Source organism: Stylophora pistillata, chromosome 6 (assembly GCF_964205215.1).
Source record: "Stylophora pistillata chromosome 6, jaStyPist1.2, whole genome shotgun sequence".
Lineage (NCBI taxonomy): Eukaryota > Metazoa > Cnidaria > Anthozoa > Scleractinia > Pocilloporidae > Stylophora > Stylophora pistillata.
Window position 1 is genome coordinate 6,700,611 of NC_142524.1, and position 15,609 is coordinate 6,716,219.

The window sequence follows — 15,609 nt, forward strand, 5'->3', positions numbered from 1 at the left end:
CAAAAATATTTGATGGATTGTGAGTTCTGATATTTTTATCTCGGACACATTTTGATCCGACGGTGAAGAAAACACATATGCCTACCTGTTTGGAAGGGGTGATAGTGGACTGAAGTGAACAAAGAAAACGAAAATAAACAGTACTACATTTGGTTCTCTGTCCGTAGCTATTTTTATTTTGAAAGAAATAATTATCATTGATCTATGCATTTCCACAACTTTAAATAGCAGAATGATTCCACTATTCTTTACGCAGAGGCCATTTTCTGGAACATTTTGCGGCATTCTTCGAGGTCGTCGCGATTCCTCAGTAGGAGTTGTCGGGCAGCTGGAAGATTAGCGAACTTTTCAAAAAGCTCCAAGGAACTGGAGGAAGCTGGTTTGTAATAGTGCAGAAAATCATGTCGAACACTCTGAAGCAATCGAACAAAGAAAAACAAATTAACCTAGAACGAAGGGAGAGGGAATACCAATTTCAAAAGGTCACAGGTCACAGAGATCCTTTATTCGCAGAATGATAAACAGACAGAGAAACAGACACACAGACAGAGAAATAGACAAACAAAGACAGACAAACGACGAACAGGACAACCGACAGACAGACAGACAGATAGTCAAACAGTAGAACAGATATCCAGTTAGGCATAAAGAGAGAGAGATAGACGAAAATGCAGGCAGATAGAAAGCTAAATATACAGACACGCAAACAGATTCTCAGACAAGGCAAAAGACAGACAAACAGTCAAACAGAAGAACAGACATACAGTCGGGCAGACAAATAGGCTCACGATCATACGGGGAGATAGACATACAGATATTCAGACTCAGGTACGGGGAAAGATAGACATCTAGATAGACTAACAGAAAGATGATCAGACTGATAGGCAAACAGCAGCACGATAGAGATGACTGACCAACCTACTCACTGGCGGATTTAATGACTGACGGATGGAATTGCTAACCACGAAACAACAGAAAAAAATGAGCATGCAATAAACCAAGTAAAACAGTTACCTCATTATTCACTGCGAGAACTTGCTTCAAAAAATTTACCTTCTTTTTTAATTCATGTGAATCCTAGGATAAAATAAAAGATTATGAAAAAAGAAAACTTTGCATGACAACGGGAACATTACTGGATGTGTGGCCTGTACAAGTGATTCTTAATATTACTTTCTCAATTGTTAATAGACGTTTTAGTGTCGAGTATCGTTGAGTATTTGAACAAGTCGTAACATATTTTGACGAGCCCGCAGGGTAAGTCGAAACACACGCAATTGCAAGTAGTCTCCCTTTCGCAAACGAAATCAAGCGAGCAGCGAGGCTGTATAACACTATCATAAAACAGTTCATACTCACCTCAGGGTCGACTCTTTGGAAAACAAAAGAATTAACGTGATGAACAGCTACAAGGTGAAAGAAAGGGGACCAATGTGCCCTGAAAAAAAAAAAAAAAAAAAATTAGGATGACATGGAAAATGCAACGTGCGTTTCGCCGCCATTGGAAATATTTCAGAGGGGTGGGGAGAACGTTGGCGGGCTTTGCTGACCTCTCGCTTGCTCGCATTGCTTATGGCCTAATATTTTCCCGTAGGCGAAGAAATTAATGCTTGTGCGGGAGACAACTGTAAAATTAGAGGCCTGTTCACAAGTTAATTAAAGGGTGGCGTCTATTTCAAGACAATATTCCTTAAATCCCTTAGAGTAATAAAGGGAAATTGCTCGTGGACCGATCAGAGAGGGAAATAAAGTAAAAACCAAAGCATTCCCGAATAACTTTCGACGCTAAATTCTAAAACTACTCCATCAACATGTATTTATGGACAAGAGGAAAGCGTATTTGTCGCACTTACCTGACTGTTTGGGTGGCAAGAGCTCGTAAATGGAGCGCCAGTAATGACTGGTTTTGTTCGACAGGATACAGGTATTCCTCCACAGGGATGGGTAGCTAAAGGAAACAGAGAATAATATCGCACTTGCCATCGAATTGTACATTTAAAGTCATATGGCAATCTTATACAAAATGGTTACTTTAACCCTCTTCCCAAGGTTTGGTAGAAAACCGGATTTCTGTACAAAAAAGTGGAGAAATGTCCAGCAATGAGTGAAAAGTGCAAGTAAGAGTCAAAATACTTCGCAAAAGCGGCAAGCTATAAAATAGTTGCATTTTGTAAATTTTATCGCCTTAAGTAGGGATCTTGAGGATGAACGGCGGAAGTTCTATGCATTAGTGGTTGAGAATATAGAAGAGAACAAGACATTAGGGGAGGAAAAAGTTGGCTATTTTAAAGCAAGAAAAAGATGAAACCTTCTGTAGATTTTACAGCAACCATTTTATTGAGTTTACCTGGTCTAAGGGTATCGACAGAGCTCGCAAGACCCCTATGTGTTCATCCCAAACAGCTCTTCTGAATTTCATGTTGTGCTTCTGAGCTAAAGGTAAAATAACAAAAGAACCAACCAGAGCATCTCCAAAGGAGACCGCGGAGTACTGGGACAGAAGGGATGCGTACCTACAGGAGACAAGGTCAAAGTCGTGAGTTCACTTTTTGTCAAAATTTAATTGGAGAGTTGATAGTAATAAAAAGTTATGCTAGAACACTGGAATTTCGTTCTTCTTTCTATTTTATCTTTCGTGGAGAAATATGGAGATTAGAATTTGGCAAAGCTGATTTGTCAGAGCGAAACAACCAATATTACCACTACATGCGGCCAAATGACAAACTTCCCTCTCTAAAACGCTCCTTTTCGCGGGCCAAACAGCAGAGTGCGGGCTGTAAATGGCATTTACCGCTCTAATATATATTTTATTACATGAATTTGTACGATTTGGCCTTGAGTATTGATAATAATGATAATTCCATGACTTTGGTCGGGCATATAATTTATTTGTGTCCCTCGTAACATGATTTGCACCTCACTTCGCTCGGGCGCAAATGATGTTACTCGGGCCACAAACAAACTACATGCCCTCCAAAATGGCTAGACCGCTGACCAGGATCAAACTGTTGCGATCCCACAATGCCTTATTTTGACTATCAGTGTTTAAAATGATTTTTTTAAAGTTTTCGCGGACCCTTTAGGCCAATCATTGCAGGGACTTATCTCGGTCTCCAGAGTGGTAAAAGTATTGTTATTCCTCCAGATTGGAGGCTAGTTCTTGTCAAAGAATGTTGGTCTCACCCCTCAAAAAGGGAAATAAACTTTATGTCATGGGAAACAGAAGCAGAAATACTGATAGCACTCAACTACTTAGAGGTCGTAGAAGGATGTAAGTCCAGGAATTGCAGAATTGAAATGAAGGTGAAGGAGACGTGAGGGGCTTGTGTAAATCTTCAAAAGAGATGATAAATAGTTGTGAACGCCACTGTTCAGAAAAAGATCATTTCCTATGAAAGTAAAAAAGGATGACGGTAAATTGCCTAGAGAGACAAAACTGAATAAAGTTGAAACAGTAAATGAGGGAAGTCTACAAAAGTTCTTCGAACTTGACAATTTCTATTTCGCGTAAGGCTGCCAAAATTACAATTCATCTCAGAAAAGGAAACTGCTGATTTTAAGCCATCTCGTTTTGCTGCGGCAAATAACTATCGTTTGTGCGCCTTCTCATTTTTAGCCGAAAATAGCGTCTTTGAAACCTATTGACTAGCCCATGCATACACTCTTCCAGTCCTCTATTTCCTCATATCAGCTGTTAACCACTAAAACTCTAAAAAGCAATCGACTAAAGGCTGCTGCAATTTTCGCATTGCGTGTGCAGTCCAACAAAAGTCCTCAACCGTTAAAACATGAACTTACAGCTTAAGGAAAATCCATTCGGCACTCAACAAATTTACTTCAAACATTTCTCTGTTCAAAAAAAATCAGCTTACTTTGTTCAGAGTAGGCGTGACCGATATGACGTGCGTGACACTTAAACATCGTAACAGTCACGAAGTGCTGCCTATAAATCTAACCTGTCAAGAAAATGCACATGAGCCTGGCTATTCTTGATGCCATGGTAACGTGACGTAAACAGGAGGGCCGCCATTCCTCAAGCAAGAGAATCAGTTGAAGTGTATTGGTTACTATGGAAACTGCAGAGCCTGAGATGGTACCGATGCTCTCGCCCCTCATTTCACTGACAGAATAAATCGACAAACAATTCAATTCACAGAAGGAATGTCATCGGAGTCTTAAATGAAACCACTTCATGGTTTTGGTCTTCGGTTTGCATAAAATAAAACGGTTCCTATACATCTGCTCAACAAGTATTGATTGTTCAAGTACTACAAAATTAATCTATCAACTGTGTATTACATTCTAAGGTATTTCAGCTTCGTTTGGTTAGAACCATATTCGTTATTTCAATTCAGAGTATCGTAAAACTAAATCTATAGAAATGGCGGCGATGCAAACTCACAAGCAACACATTATCCACCCTTCCCTCTTCTCCCCCACGAATTGCATACCTGGTGCGGGCGGGAAAATGCGAGTGTTTGAGTGAAAATTGATTTCCGTCTTAATTCGGCTGAAAAGATGGCGCGCAATTCTACACAGAATTTGAAAGCATATAAAGCTCAGCAAAATTCAGAGCGTATTGCACACCACGAACACTTAGCCAAGAATATCTGTATCGTGAAAAGGCAGAGAGCAGCGCAAACAGCTCACATCGCCACATAATGAGCTCGTGATATCGCCACTTGTTTAAACTTTTGCATCTTCACATTTCCCCAAAGAGCCGAAAGTTACAATTCAGTAAAAACAGAATTGCGAACGTTGATGAATACTCACACACTTGTTGCCAGGTTGTACAGATCCACTATGGGAAGGAACATCCAATCAGCGGGTTGAAGAGCACCTACGCAGAAGGGCACCAGAAATGACTCAATATTACGCACCTGACGAAGGGCCATTGACCTGAGAGGGGTCCAGAAATGAGAATGAATAAAGTACACATTAACTGATTCCTCTTTTAAATGCAATGGCTGCGCGAGAATGTTTCAATGTTTCTCAAAATCTATGCTTACATTATCTAGGACATGCCTACTATTTAAGGCACACATCTGGGAAAAAAAAAAAAAAACGGTTGGCCTATGCCGCTTAAATTATTTGGCTGCAATTCCCAAGCCTGTTTGCATCTTCTATATTCTTGGCCATTCTTGGTCCTTCAGAGCTGTTCATTGCCTACTTTGTGTTATTCTATCTTACCTGATTCTTATTTCATATTTCTCTTCAAGATGAATGTGGTTGTTAGACGTAACAAAAAGAAAAAATTGAGATAATATCCTCGCGTAACTTCAAACGCCTAGAAGTAATTAACATGCAATTTGTCCCAAAAATTTAACTATATTCTAAAACAAACAAGCTATGAGAATAGCTGGGTCTATCAGCTAGACGGAGTTCTCTTGATACAACACCTAATTCTTTAATCTAACTTTAAAAAAAATGTATGATAGTCACAAAAGTTACTGTTCCGATCTTGAGAAGGGAAGCGCTTAAGACAGAAGTCTGATTTCATACCTAGAAGTGTTCAAGGGATAATTCATGCTGTCAAAGGCGCTCACGAAAGTCGACCTTATACCAGGTAAGTTTTTATGAGCCTCGGCTATAAGTTCTCCTCTACTTGTAGCTGAAGTATCACATGTACTTGGAACTGGAGGGGTGGCCAGGGTCATTTCTGAGAGGTCTTTGGCAACACCCATAAATGGTGGTCTTTTCACATTGCTGAAATGAAAATATCAAAGTCAATGAAATCTTCCAACTTCATGAATACTAGGATTACGTTATAAAAATTCTTGTTAGTTTTGTCGCCATGGATCATCCTTAACAACACAAAAAACGGCCAACTCACCCGAAAAACTTCGAATTGAACAAAATCGTCGAAAGTAGATCTAGTGCATAAAACTCATCTCCTGGGAAGATCTTGGAAAAAAGCGATAGCGCAGCCTCATGCCATAGGGAGTCACTACTTGAACGCTCATCTGATTCTAGCGGTTCAATCTACAAAGCAGAAAAAGAGCAAGCAGTGTTTAGAAAGGTACATGCACTTACACACAGAAAAGAAAGGGAAAAAACCTTCAATAATGATTTTTTTTTTCTTACCAAGTTACTGGCAAGTTTCAGCAGGAAATACTGCAAATGATGCTCTTGACGAACAGAGAAGGACAACGAAACATCCTGTCGAGAAGTACAGAGTGAAAGCGAAGATAAAAATGTTTCCATGCTTAAATATGAACTTAATGACTGAATGGAAGAGCCGGACGCGAAAATATCTGGCTAGAGGTCATTACGTAGGTATTGGTCGCGGCAAAGTCCGTGTGTCATGACCGAGAGCCGAATATTTTCCCGTCCGCTCCGTACTACCTCAGACAATAACCGTTTTATCTTGAGACCATCATTCTTCCTTACTCTTCCTTTCTTCTTCTAGCTCGCAGCTAGCTGGACCGTACCGCTTTTTCCAGCCCTGCTCACGCCATCGCGCACGGAGACTTTTGCCTCATGTTTTTCCATAAAAGTGTGCGTAGAAGCGTATGGGTCATAAGATAAGTTCAAATCAGACAAGCCATGGAAACTACACTAAGACCATTACGTGTGTTATGACGTGTATACTTACTGGTGACAAATACAATCATTGGAGCCAAGGCAATCTACTTAAAAAACAGTCATTACACTGGAATAAATCGAGAACGTGCACTCCACTCCATTTTGAGTTCCAACGGTTTGAAGCTTTCTTCTGTCGTATCAAATAAAAAAAAACTGTATACAAACCTGGGATTCAACGACAAGTTTCAAATACTCCAAGACCGCTTTATTCGAAAGAACAGCAGAGAACTAATTGTGAAACAAAAAAATTAAATACATAAGAAAGACATCTGACAGAATAAGCCTTTGGTCTCTTTTTCAAAACGAGGCCTGGTGCTGAACCATTCGTGTGAAAATCAGTTTGATTTGCACGTGAATGAAACCTTATAATCACTTGAAAGGATGAACAACAGGACTCAATTCAAAAAAGAGGCCAAATGTAATCCGAAAATGGGCTGTGGAGAGAAAGGTTCTTCAACTAGTCTATGAAACATGATGACCAAATAGTTATTGTTTTGTAACCAAAAGCATAACGTGAGAATGCACAACGTACCTTGTGGGTGATTCCTCTGTGCAACTTTGTGACATGATACATGAGTTCAATTGTACATGAAGTGAAAGCAATCAGTTCAGGTCTGTGTGACTCGGCCAGTTCTGTACCACGATTCACCAGTTCTATTGAACCAAGGTCTGGAAGACTGGGAATAGCTTTTCTACAAAGCTTTGATAGTCTGGTCTTGTTATAAGCTGATCTGAAACTTAAAATTAAGGAAACTAAGAGACTAAAAATCACTAATAACAGCCTTATACAACATTTTTTTCATTGGGCGAAAGTTATCCAGGATTGCTTTCAATTGGTTTTTCTTTACTTTACTCTGTGATTGGTCCAGGGATTTCGCGCCACTTTCTCAACCAATCAGAAGCCAAAGAAAAACCCATCGCGCCTTGGTCGCCCGCCTTTTCGCGCGCTTTAGGCAGTTTGGTTGTTTTTACTTTAAGTTCTCAATGGCTTTTGAAGGTCTCGAATACCAGTCTAGTGGTTTTGGTTTTACGACACTTGATGAAAAAGTGCTCTGACTAATGACTCCTTATGACAAATCTAATACAAAGTTTTCAAAGGTGTATCTCACCGTAATTCACAAAACTGTAGTTACCTGATTTGTGTAAAACACCAATCCACGACATGATGCTCTATCAATGGATGGAGCACAGTGCTGGCTAACTGTTCTAACTGCTGTAGAGTCTCCACGGGAGAGTGGGATACCTGTGATAGAGCACATTTATTAGTTCACTCAAGCAGTATGAGACACAGTTTGGAAAACACAAAAAGAATGTAACCTGGTCGTGAAGTTCAGAGTAAAAAGCAGCCAAACCAGCAAAAGCTCCAGAGAGGAGACAGAGGTTTTCATACTGAAAAACAGAGAATTACGCAAAACTCAATAAGTGAAAGATTTAACATTATCTGACTAGATATGAAATACCTAACTGACAAAGTTTAGCCTTATCTCTTGTCGTAAAAAATGTAATACCTAGAAAACTATAAAACGTCGTACCTGAAGATCTTGAAGACTGTGATCACAACCCAGAATCTCTTTAACCCACTTAGCTACACATCCACCAATCAGAGGTAGAAATCCTGTAATATGACCCCAGTTAATTGGCAGAGGTGGTACAGAATCCATCCCACGACGTTCTGCAGGTTCTTGCTGGTCAGCAGCAGCATGGATGGCTGCTTCTATAATACCAAATATGGCAGCTGCACAGTTGAGTTCTGATCTCTCCTCTGGTGTTGTCATCCAAATGGAGAGAGATTGAATTGAGTGCAGGTGTTCAATAAAAGTTGAATACATCTCTCTACAAAAGAAAAGAGAAGAAAGAAGCACACTAACTCGTCATCCCCTTGGTATATTAAAGTGCCCCTGAGATCGAATTTTCGTACATCATTTTTTTCAATTTCGGGTTCAGCGTGTGTCCTTCACCTATTCTGGCAAATTTCAATCCAGTCTGAGCACCAGAAGTATCTTTTTTTGGGCCGTTAAATTCGCGATTTCACGTCTGCCATTTTTTGACCATGTTCCGGAAGTTGATCGCGGGACTCAAAGGAACTGACGTCAAAGGTTCAATGCGAAAATCTCACATGGCAAAAGGCCAAGCAAACAGAACGGAGTGCTTTACTCTAACACCCTAACATCGATAATACCAGTATCCACCTTCTCTACACTCTTCTCTTAACATTTTCTTTGTTACTAGAAAGAGAATTTGTTCAACAATCAAAGCTCCTTAGATTAGTGACCATTTCCTCTATTCTCGTGGTCTTAATTATTATGAATATAACAACAAAGCTGAAATGGTAAAATGGCCACCGTTACGATTAAAAATGCTGACGTTTCGAGCGAAGGGCTAACGACGAAGGGCTAACGCTCGAAACGTCAGCTTTTATAATCGTGACGGTGGCCAATTTACCATTTCAACTTTGAGATACAATGAATATATGAAGTTCATATATTTTGAACTGCGGTATTAGATACGTATGATGCACGATCCTCGCAGTAGATAGCGCTATTTCTGCAATAGCGAAAATCAGAGCGCTGCACTAGTATCGCAGAGGTCAGTGGTTCGAGTCCCGTACAGGCCTGATTTTTTTCAGGTCTGATTTTCGCTATTGCAGAAATAGCGCTATCTACTGCGAGGATCGTGCATCATACGCATTTCAACTTTGTTGATATATTCAAATTATTTCGTTACCCCACCGACGCAGCCCCAAACAGTTTCTTTAGAAACTATCAGCCTTTATTCGTCTTAATTATTACTTTAGGAAGAAATTAGGTGCTGGTAACTCTTGAGTTTGACGGTTTATGAATGTCTGCATTGGTTATTCTTCGCTATTGCCATCCTGTGCGACGAACATAATTATTTTCATTTTATCATGAATCAAGACCGTTTTTAGTTGTTGTTGTTTCACCTGTCCTGCTTTGCTTAACAATCCTAATATCTCTGGAGAAAATTGAAGGTTTGTAGCTCACCTAACAGCGTCACGGCCCAAGCCATACAATATACAGACTCTCCATGTTCTTAAACTTTCAGTGTATAAAAAATACGCCTCTTGCAGTTTCATTTGCATATTCCTGGGGCTCAGGGCAGTGTAGCGCATCAGTCGATCAGATAAATTGTACTTTGAAATCTGCCAAGGAAAAAAAAGGGTTAGAACATTCAACAGACAATACATATAGAAATTACACTTATTACTTGCTTTTTGTTACTTAATTTTGTTTGCTAGCTGGGTTTTCTTTTTTTTTTTTAAGAACATAATTCAATTAATAGCTAGACACATGAAACATTATAATCAATTTGAGCCACAGATGCCTCTCCAGGTGCACGTTGATTTGAGAAAATTGCTGAAAACTCAAGGTTGCTTATTTAGGTGCTTCCATGAATTTTTCCAGTGTAATGGGAATGTCTAATGGTTCATCCACTGACCTTCCAGTCAAAAGCTCAGAGTTCAGGGCGAACTCAGGTCTATTTTTTAGCAATACAATTAACCATCACAGTGCTTTGGTCCAGTCTACTGAATTAACAGAGAGGCCTGACCAAATGCAAAAGGGTAACACTGTATCCCATCCATAGGAAGTAAAAATACTTCTGGTCTCTTCACACTACTGAAGTCTCAATAAGCTTTGGCAAGATGGATTCACTGGCTTGTGCCCTGACTCCACTATTTAAGAGATGAATCCTAATTCATCTCTTAAATAGTGGAGGAAGCTTCCAAATGAAAATAACTCTCACAAACCCAATCGATCAGGACACTACAGACTTATTAGATTCAGGACTAAGCTCTCCTTGACAACTAATGACATAATTCATACAAATCACTTTTCACATTTAGTCCATGAATGAACCATACAGAACCACCTAATGTAACTAACCAATCAGGACCAACTTAAGGCAGTCGAGTCCTATAGCCAATAACATCACATAGAAACTGACCAAACAGGTTACATAAACCAGGCTTCGCACAATTCCCCTTGTGACAGCTCTTCACCCGACTCTGATGATGGCTTCTCAGGAGTACTTTCGCCTGTCCAACCCTTCAGTCAAGTACATCATCTTTTAGCAATACCTGAAGTATCTGTAATTTCCCCTTCACTATTTCCCATCCCTTGATTTTTTCAACTCAAACTCTTTTACCGCTATAACCCATAATGGTAAGAATGAGCCTGTAATTGTAAGCCTTTATCGAATAGAGGACATCGACATACTAAATCTGACACCAGACCCATATAACTTTGATTCCAATACCATTTAATCTGATATCAAACATGTCAAACTAAAACACAAACAAGAAAACCTAGTCTAAGCGACATTACAAGGAGCTACACTAAAACAATAATTATTACATAACAACACAAAGGTCGAGCGCATAAACCCTAACAATAATCGTTGAAAAAATAAACGAAAACAAGGTGAGAGAAAAATACACTTACTGATTGTCCTCTGTACGCCTCATTAACCAGAAGTCGCAAATGATTGCAGATAACTTTATCACAGATAACTCTATCGCACAAAACTCGCATCGACTCTCCTATTAGTGACAGCGCATGAGCCCACGATGCACGAGGTCACAATAATGTCTCACTAAAACTTAATATTTAACTTAACAACAGTTACAGAACCTCCTTTGTTATTCTAATAAATTAACTTACAAATCATGATTATATGATTGTCTACTTTGCTATTGCTAACAAACTGCAAAATAGTTAAACCATGTAATAACTTTATTCAACTAAATTATTTATTTGTTTTCATGCATCCAAACCAAATCCCAAACATTTTCAATTGCATCCCTACAGAGGGTATTCTTCACTAACATACAAAAATTAATCAATAACAAAACAAAGTAACTACCCCTGACAATTATTGTATTTGTAACAAGACAATAGTTATTCTAGAAAATCAAACCCATTAGTCCTGGGTTGATTGTTCCAAAAGCAACAAGAATTAAAATTGCAACTGCAACAAGAAAAGGATTATAAAATTGTAACTTACTGTAACAAGGAAATGGTCATTTAAGTAAATCAACCCCATTAGTCATGGGTTCGTTATTCCAAAAGTGATAAGGATTAACTTAAGTTTTCTCACATCAATTTGAACATTTCAACCATATTGTTTGTGTCATAATATTTTTCATGCTACCTACTGACCACCTACTGAGGCTTAAATGAATGAGATTTTGTATCAATTGGATTTTCCATTCAGATGCAGAGCAACATTTATGTCACTGAAAATTGTCTTCTTTCTCTTGGTTTCTGTCTCCTATAGAGAAGTGGCTGTTGAACACATCAAATTCACTCTGGTAGGCAAACACCTCACAAAATAAGAGAGAAGTTGCATAGACTGAAAAAAGCCTAGTGCCACCATATTTGTTTGGAATTTTTGTCTTTTAAATCTCACGCTTCCTTTCTGTGTTTCTCTCACATGTGGCCTGCTCCTTGTGCAAGGAAACTGGTACCTAAGCCACCTTATATTTGCTCCTTTGTGAAATAATTTTTAACACTCATATAGAAATGTCGCGTGTCAGTGTGGCCATATAAATTCATTTATATCAGTTCTAAATTCTCTATGTCTCTGTGCAAAAGGAAACCACCACATTCTTCCAAACACATTATCCAAGTGTTGGACTTACCAGAAGAGACCACAACCTTAATTAACCAGTGTGCCCCAAAATAATAACCTAAACATCAGTTTACTCTTTTTTCATACCATGTTCATACATGTGGTGAAGTATGCCACAACAATTGTGACAAAATTCACCACACATCCAACAAGTGAATTTCTCTCTATCTAAAGATAGTTGTCTACACTTGTGTTTCTTTAAGCTCCTCCGATCCTCAAACCCTTTGCTGCAATAGCTGCACTTGCGAGGCCAATTTCCATGGTATGATCTGTTATGCACTGTCAGGTTTGACTTTGCAGTAAAGGATTTATCACAATGAGTACATTTGTAAGGTTTCTCACCACTGTGAACTCTGAGGTGTCTTTTGCAAATTTCCTGCTCAATTAAATGTTTTGTCACAATGAGTACATTTGTAAGGTTTCTCACCACTGTGAACTCTGAGGTGTCTTTGCAAAGTTCCTGATTCAGTAAATGTTTTGTCACACTGAGCACATTTGTAAGGTTTCTCACCACTGTGAACTCTGAGGTGTTTTTGCAAATTTCCTGCATCATTAAATGTTGTGTCACAATGAGTACATTTGTAAGGTTTCTCACCACTGTGAACTCTGAGGTGTATTTTCAAATTTCCTGATCGATTAAATGTTCTGTCACAGTGAGTACATTTATATGGTTTCTCATCACTGTGAACTCTGAGGTGTCTTTGCAAAGTTCCTGATTGATTAAATGTCTTGTCACAATGAGTACATTTGTAAGGTTTCTCACCACTGTGAACTCTGAGGTGTCTTTGGAAATTTGATGGATGATTAAATGTTTTCTCACACTGCATACATTTGTAGGGTTTTACACCACTATGAACCCTGGTGTGTTGATGTAACCCCTGTTGATACTTGAAGCTCTTTTCACACTGTCTACATTGATAAGGTTTCTCATAGCTATGAACCCTGTGGTGTTGGTTTAATGCTCTTTGATTTTTGAAGCTCTTCTTACATTGTGTACATTTGTAAGGCCTTTCATCTCTGGGAGTTCCAAAATGTGTTGTCTGATTTCTTTTTGAGTGAAAGCAGATGTCAGTATTGGCACATTAGAGTACACTCCTTGTTTTGCTATGCCTCATTTTCCCTCTACTTGCCTTTCCTCACAAACTTCGAAACAAGAAATTTAACATAGTTAGGTAATATAGATAAAGACATTTTAATTGCTGATTTAATCAAGCCTGACATCATTGTCATTTAAACCTTGGACTGTATCGGGACTCAAATGTATTTCCTTTATTTCCCTCATTTTTTCCCACTCAACTCTGACTTCAAAGTTGGCATGTTATTTTGAAAATAAGGGGTGTTTGTTTGTGGGTCTTCCATTGCAATATAATTAAAAAAACGTTTTTTAATTATATTGCATGTTTTGTCACAAGTTAAAAGATTAAAATTGGATTTGGATATTTTTGCCATGAAAACATAACAAGATCCTTTTATACAAAGACAATAAAGGGGCTTTCGTTTCTTAGTCTTTGTTTTCAAGTTTCTTCTGTTTTGCTACAACCATCCCAGACTATCTATAGAGAGGGTGTGCTATACTCCCTTGTAAAACTCAGTAACGTAAAAATACTTCGCTTTCTCATGCATCACAAATACTATCCAAAAGTCTTTCCTATTAAAGCAAAATTCAAGACCATTGCGTTGATTAAATACTTTACTCTTTCTAGTGAGTAGTCTTGACCAGAGAGGACATCATATATTATTTGTTCAAGAACCACTCGTGGTCTGTTTTATAACTTTTATCAATTTATATGAAGTCCACGTACAGTCAAAACCCTGATCAAAACCTACCAGAGCCATTCGACATTAATGCATACATTTTCAAAACAATAACATAGCTAGACATTAATCGCACAAAAAAAAATGTTCCTCGAATCACAGTTAACTTAGCTTTTTATTGATAGCTCACGTTTAAATAGAAAAATTTGTTCACGTGAACATGAAAAGATATTATCATCTTTACTCACATTCACGAATAAAAAAACATAAAATCACAATTCACGCTCAGTCACTCTTCACGTAAAAAGTATAGGGGACCCTCTATAGATATTAACCTCAAGATGGGGTCAATCAAGACCCAAAAGAGGCTGAGTTGGGGATAATATGAAATATTATTCCAGGAACTACAACATCAACACAGATTACTTCATCAATAACCTAAACACTCAAAACAAAAATTTCAATAGAAATGATTCTCATCGATCATCTTCCATTCAGTTGTTCTTTGAAGATGAACACATTCCTGTAGATGTCATTATGTAGTGTTGGTTGTACAACCGAAGATACAAGTTGTCATTTGGCTTGAAATAATTCATCCTAGTCCTTTGAACGTGTAAAACTTGAAAAATTCAAGCTTTGATCTAGTATGTAACAAACTCTCACGCTCGTAAACAGTTTGCAGCTTTTCATTCATCGAACTGTGAGCGAACGAAAATCCAATTCAATCAATGAATTGAATCCAACTGTGCTTGATTGATTATCCATTCGAATTGGTTCAACTAACCGCGCCAGGACTACTAATATTACGCTTAGGTAGAGTGAGTTAGAGTACCTACCTTGTAGCTCCACGAGAAATAAATAAAAGACAAGTTTACAGCGAAGAGAATTGAAAATATGCACCCTGGCCATGAAATATGACGGATCAAATAATCAGCGCGGGGGAGGAGCAAATTACGTCTTGTATGATGGCACAAAGTGTCCGCATCTTTGACACAAACACGCCAGGGTAGTAAACACACATAGTTTTTCTTTCGTGTTGTCTCATTTTTTAATTAATGATTCAGTGATCATTATAACTGTTAGGAAAGTACAGGAGTTTGCGATCCTTTCTTCTTTCTAGGAATGAACAAAGAATTGTGGAAACAGGGCAAGATTTCAAAACAATTGGTTCGTTTCATTTAAAAAGTACCCAAGTGACATGAAAGCATCCAAATGACAATAACTCTCACAAACCCAATCGATCGGGACACTATAGAATTATTAGATTCAGGACTCAGCTCTGCTTGACAACTAATGACATAATTCATACAAATGACCTTTCACATTTAATCCATGAATGATCCATACAGAACCACCTAATGTAACTAACCAATCAGGACCAACTTAGGGCAGTTGAGTCCTATAGCCAAAAACGTCACATACAAACTGACTAAACAGGTTACATAAACCAGGCTTAGCACAATTCCCCTTGTGACAGCTCTTCACCTGACTCTGATGATGGCTTCTCAGGAGTACTTTCACCTGTCCAACCCTTCAGTCAAGTACATCATCTTTTAACAATACCTAAAGTATCTGTAATTTCCCCTTCACTATTTCCCATCCCTTGATTTTTTCAACTCA

General features: G+C 38.5%; 1 protein-coding gene across 1 annotated transcript; it reads right to left on the reverse strand.

Moving 5' to 3' along the window:
- Positions 1–148: 148 nt before the first annotated feature.
- LOC148727973 (RNA polymerase II-associated protein 1-like) lies at positions 149–14,915 on the reverse strand. Its single transcript, XM_088725204.1, has 16 exons — positions 14,826–14,915; positions 9,588–9,745; positions 8,118–8,418; positions 7,903–7,974; positions 7,719–7,828; positions 7,118–7,322; positions 6,751–6,813; positions 6,085–6,159; positions 5,834–5,982; positions 5,503–5,706; positions 4,774–4,899; positions 2,348–2,513; positions 1,854–1,948; positions 1,360–1,438; positions 1,015–1,077; positions 149–413 (listed from the first exon to the last, which is right to left on the reverse strand). Exons 2-16 carry the CDS (start codon positions 9,713–9,715, stop codon positions 249–251), a joined length of 2,001 nt encoding a protein of 666 aa, XP_088581330.1. The 5' UTR covers positions 9,716–9,745; positions 14,826–14,915; the 3' UTR covers positions 149–248.
- Between the last annotated feature and the right edge of the window lie 694 nt (positions 14,916–15,609).

What these genes read in the sequence shown, in the direction of transcription:
- LOC148727973 (XM_088725204.1), bottom strand. Translation starts at nt 9,715, where the DNA reads ATGCGCTACACTGCCCTGAGCCCCAGGAATATGCAAATGAAACTGCAA. An exon ending in TTGGGCCGTGACGCTGTTAG is followed by an intron (nt 8,419 to 9,587) that starts GTGAGCTACAAA and finishes TTTCTTTTGTAG; the next exon opens with AGAGATGTATTCAACTTTTA. An exon ending in TGAAACTTGCCAGTAACTTG is followed by an intron (nt 5,983 to 6,084) that starts GTAAGAAAAAAA and finishes TCTGCTTTGTAG; the next exon opens with ATTGAACCGCTAGAATCAGA.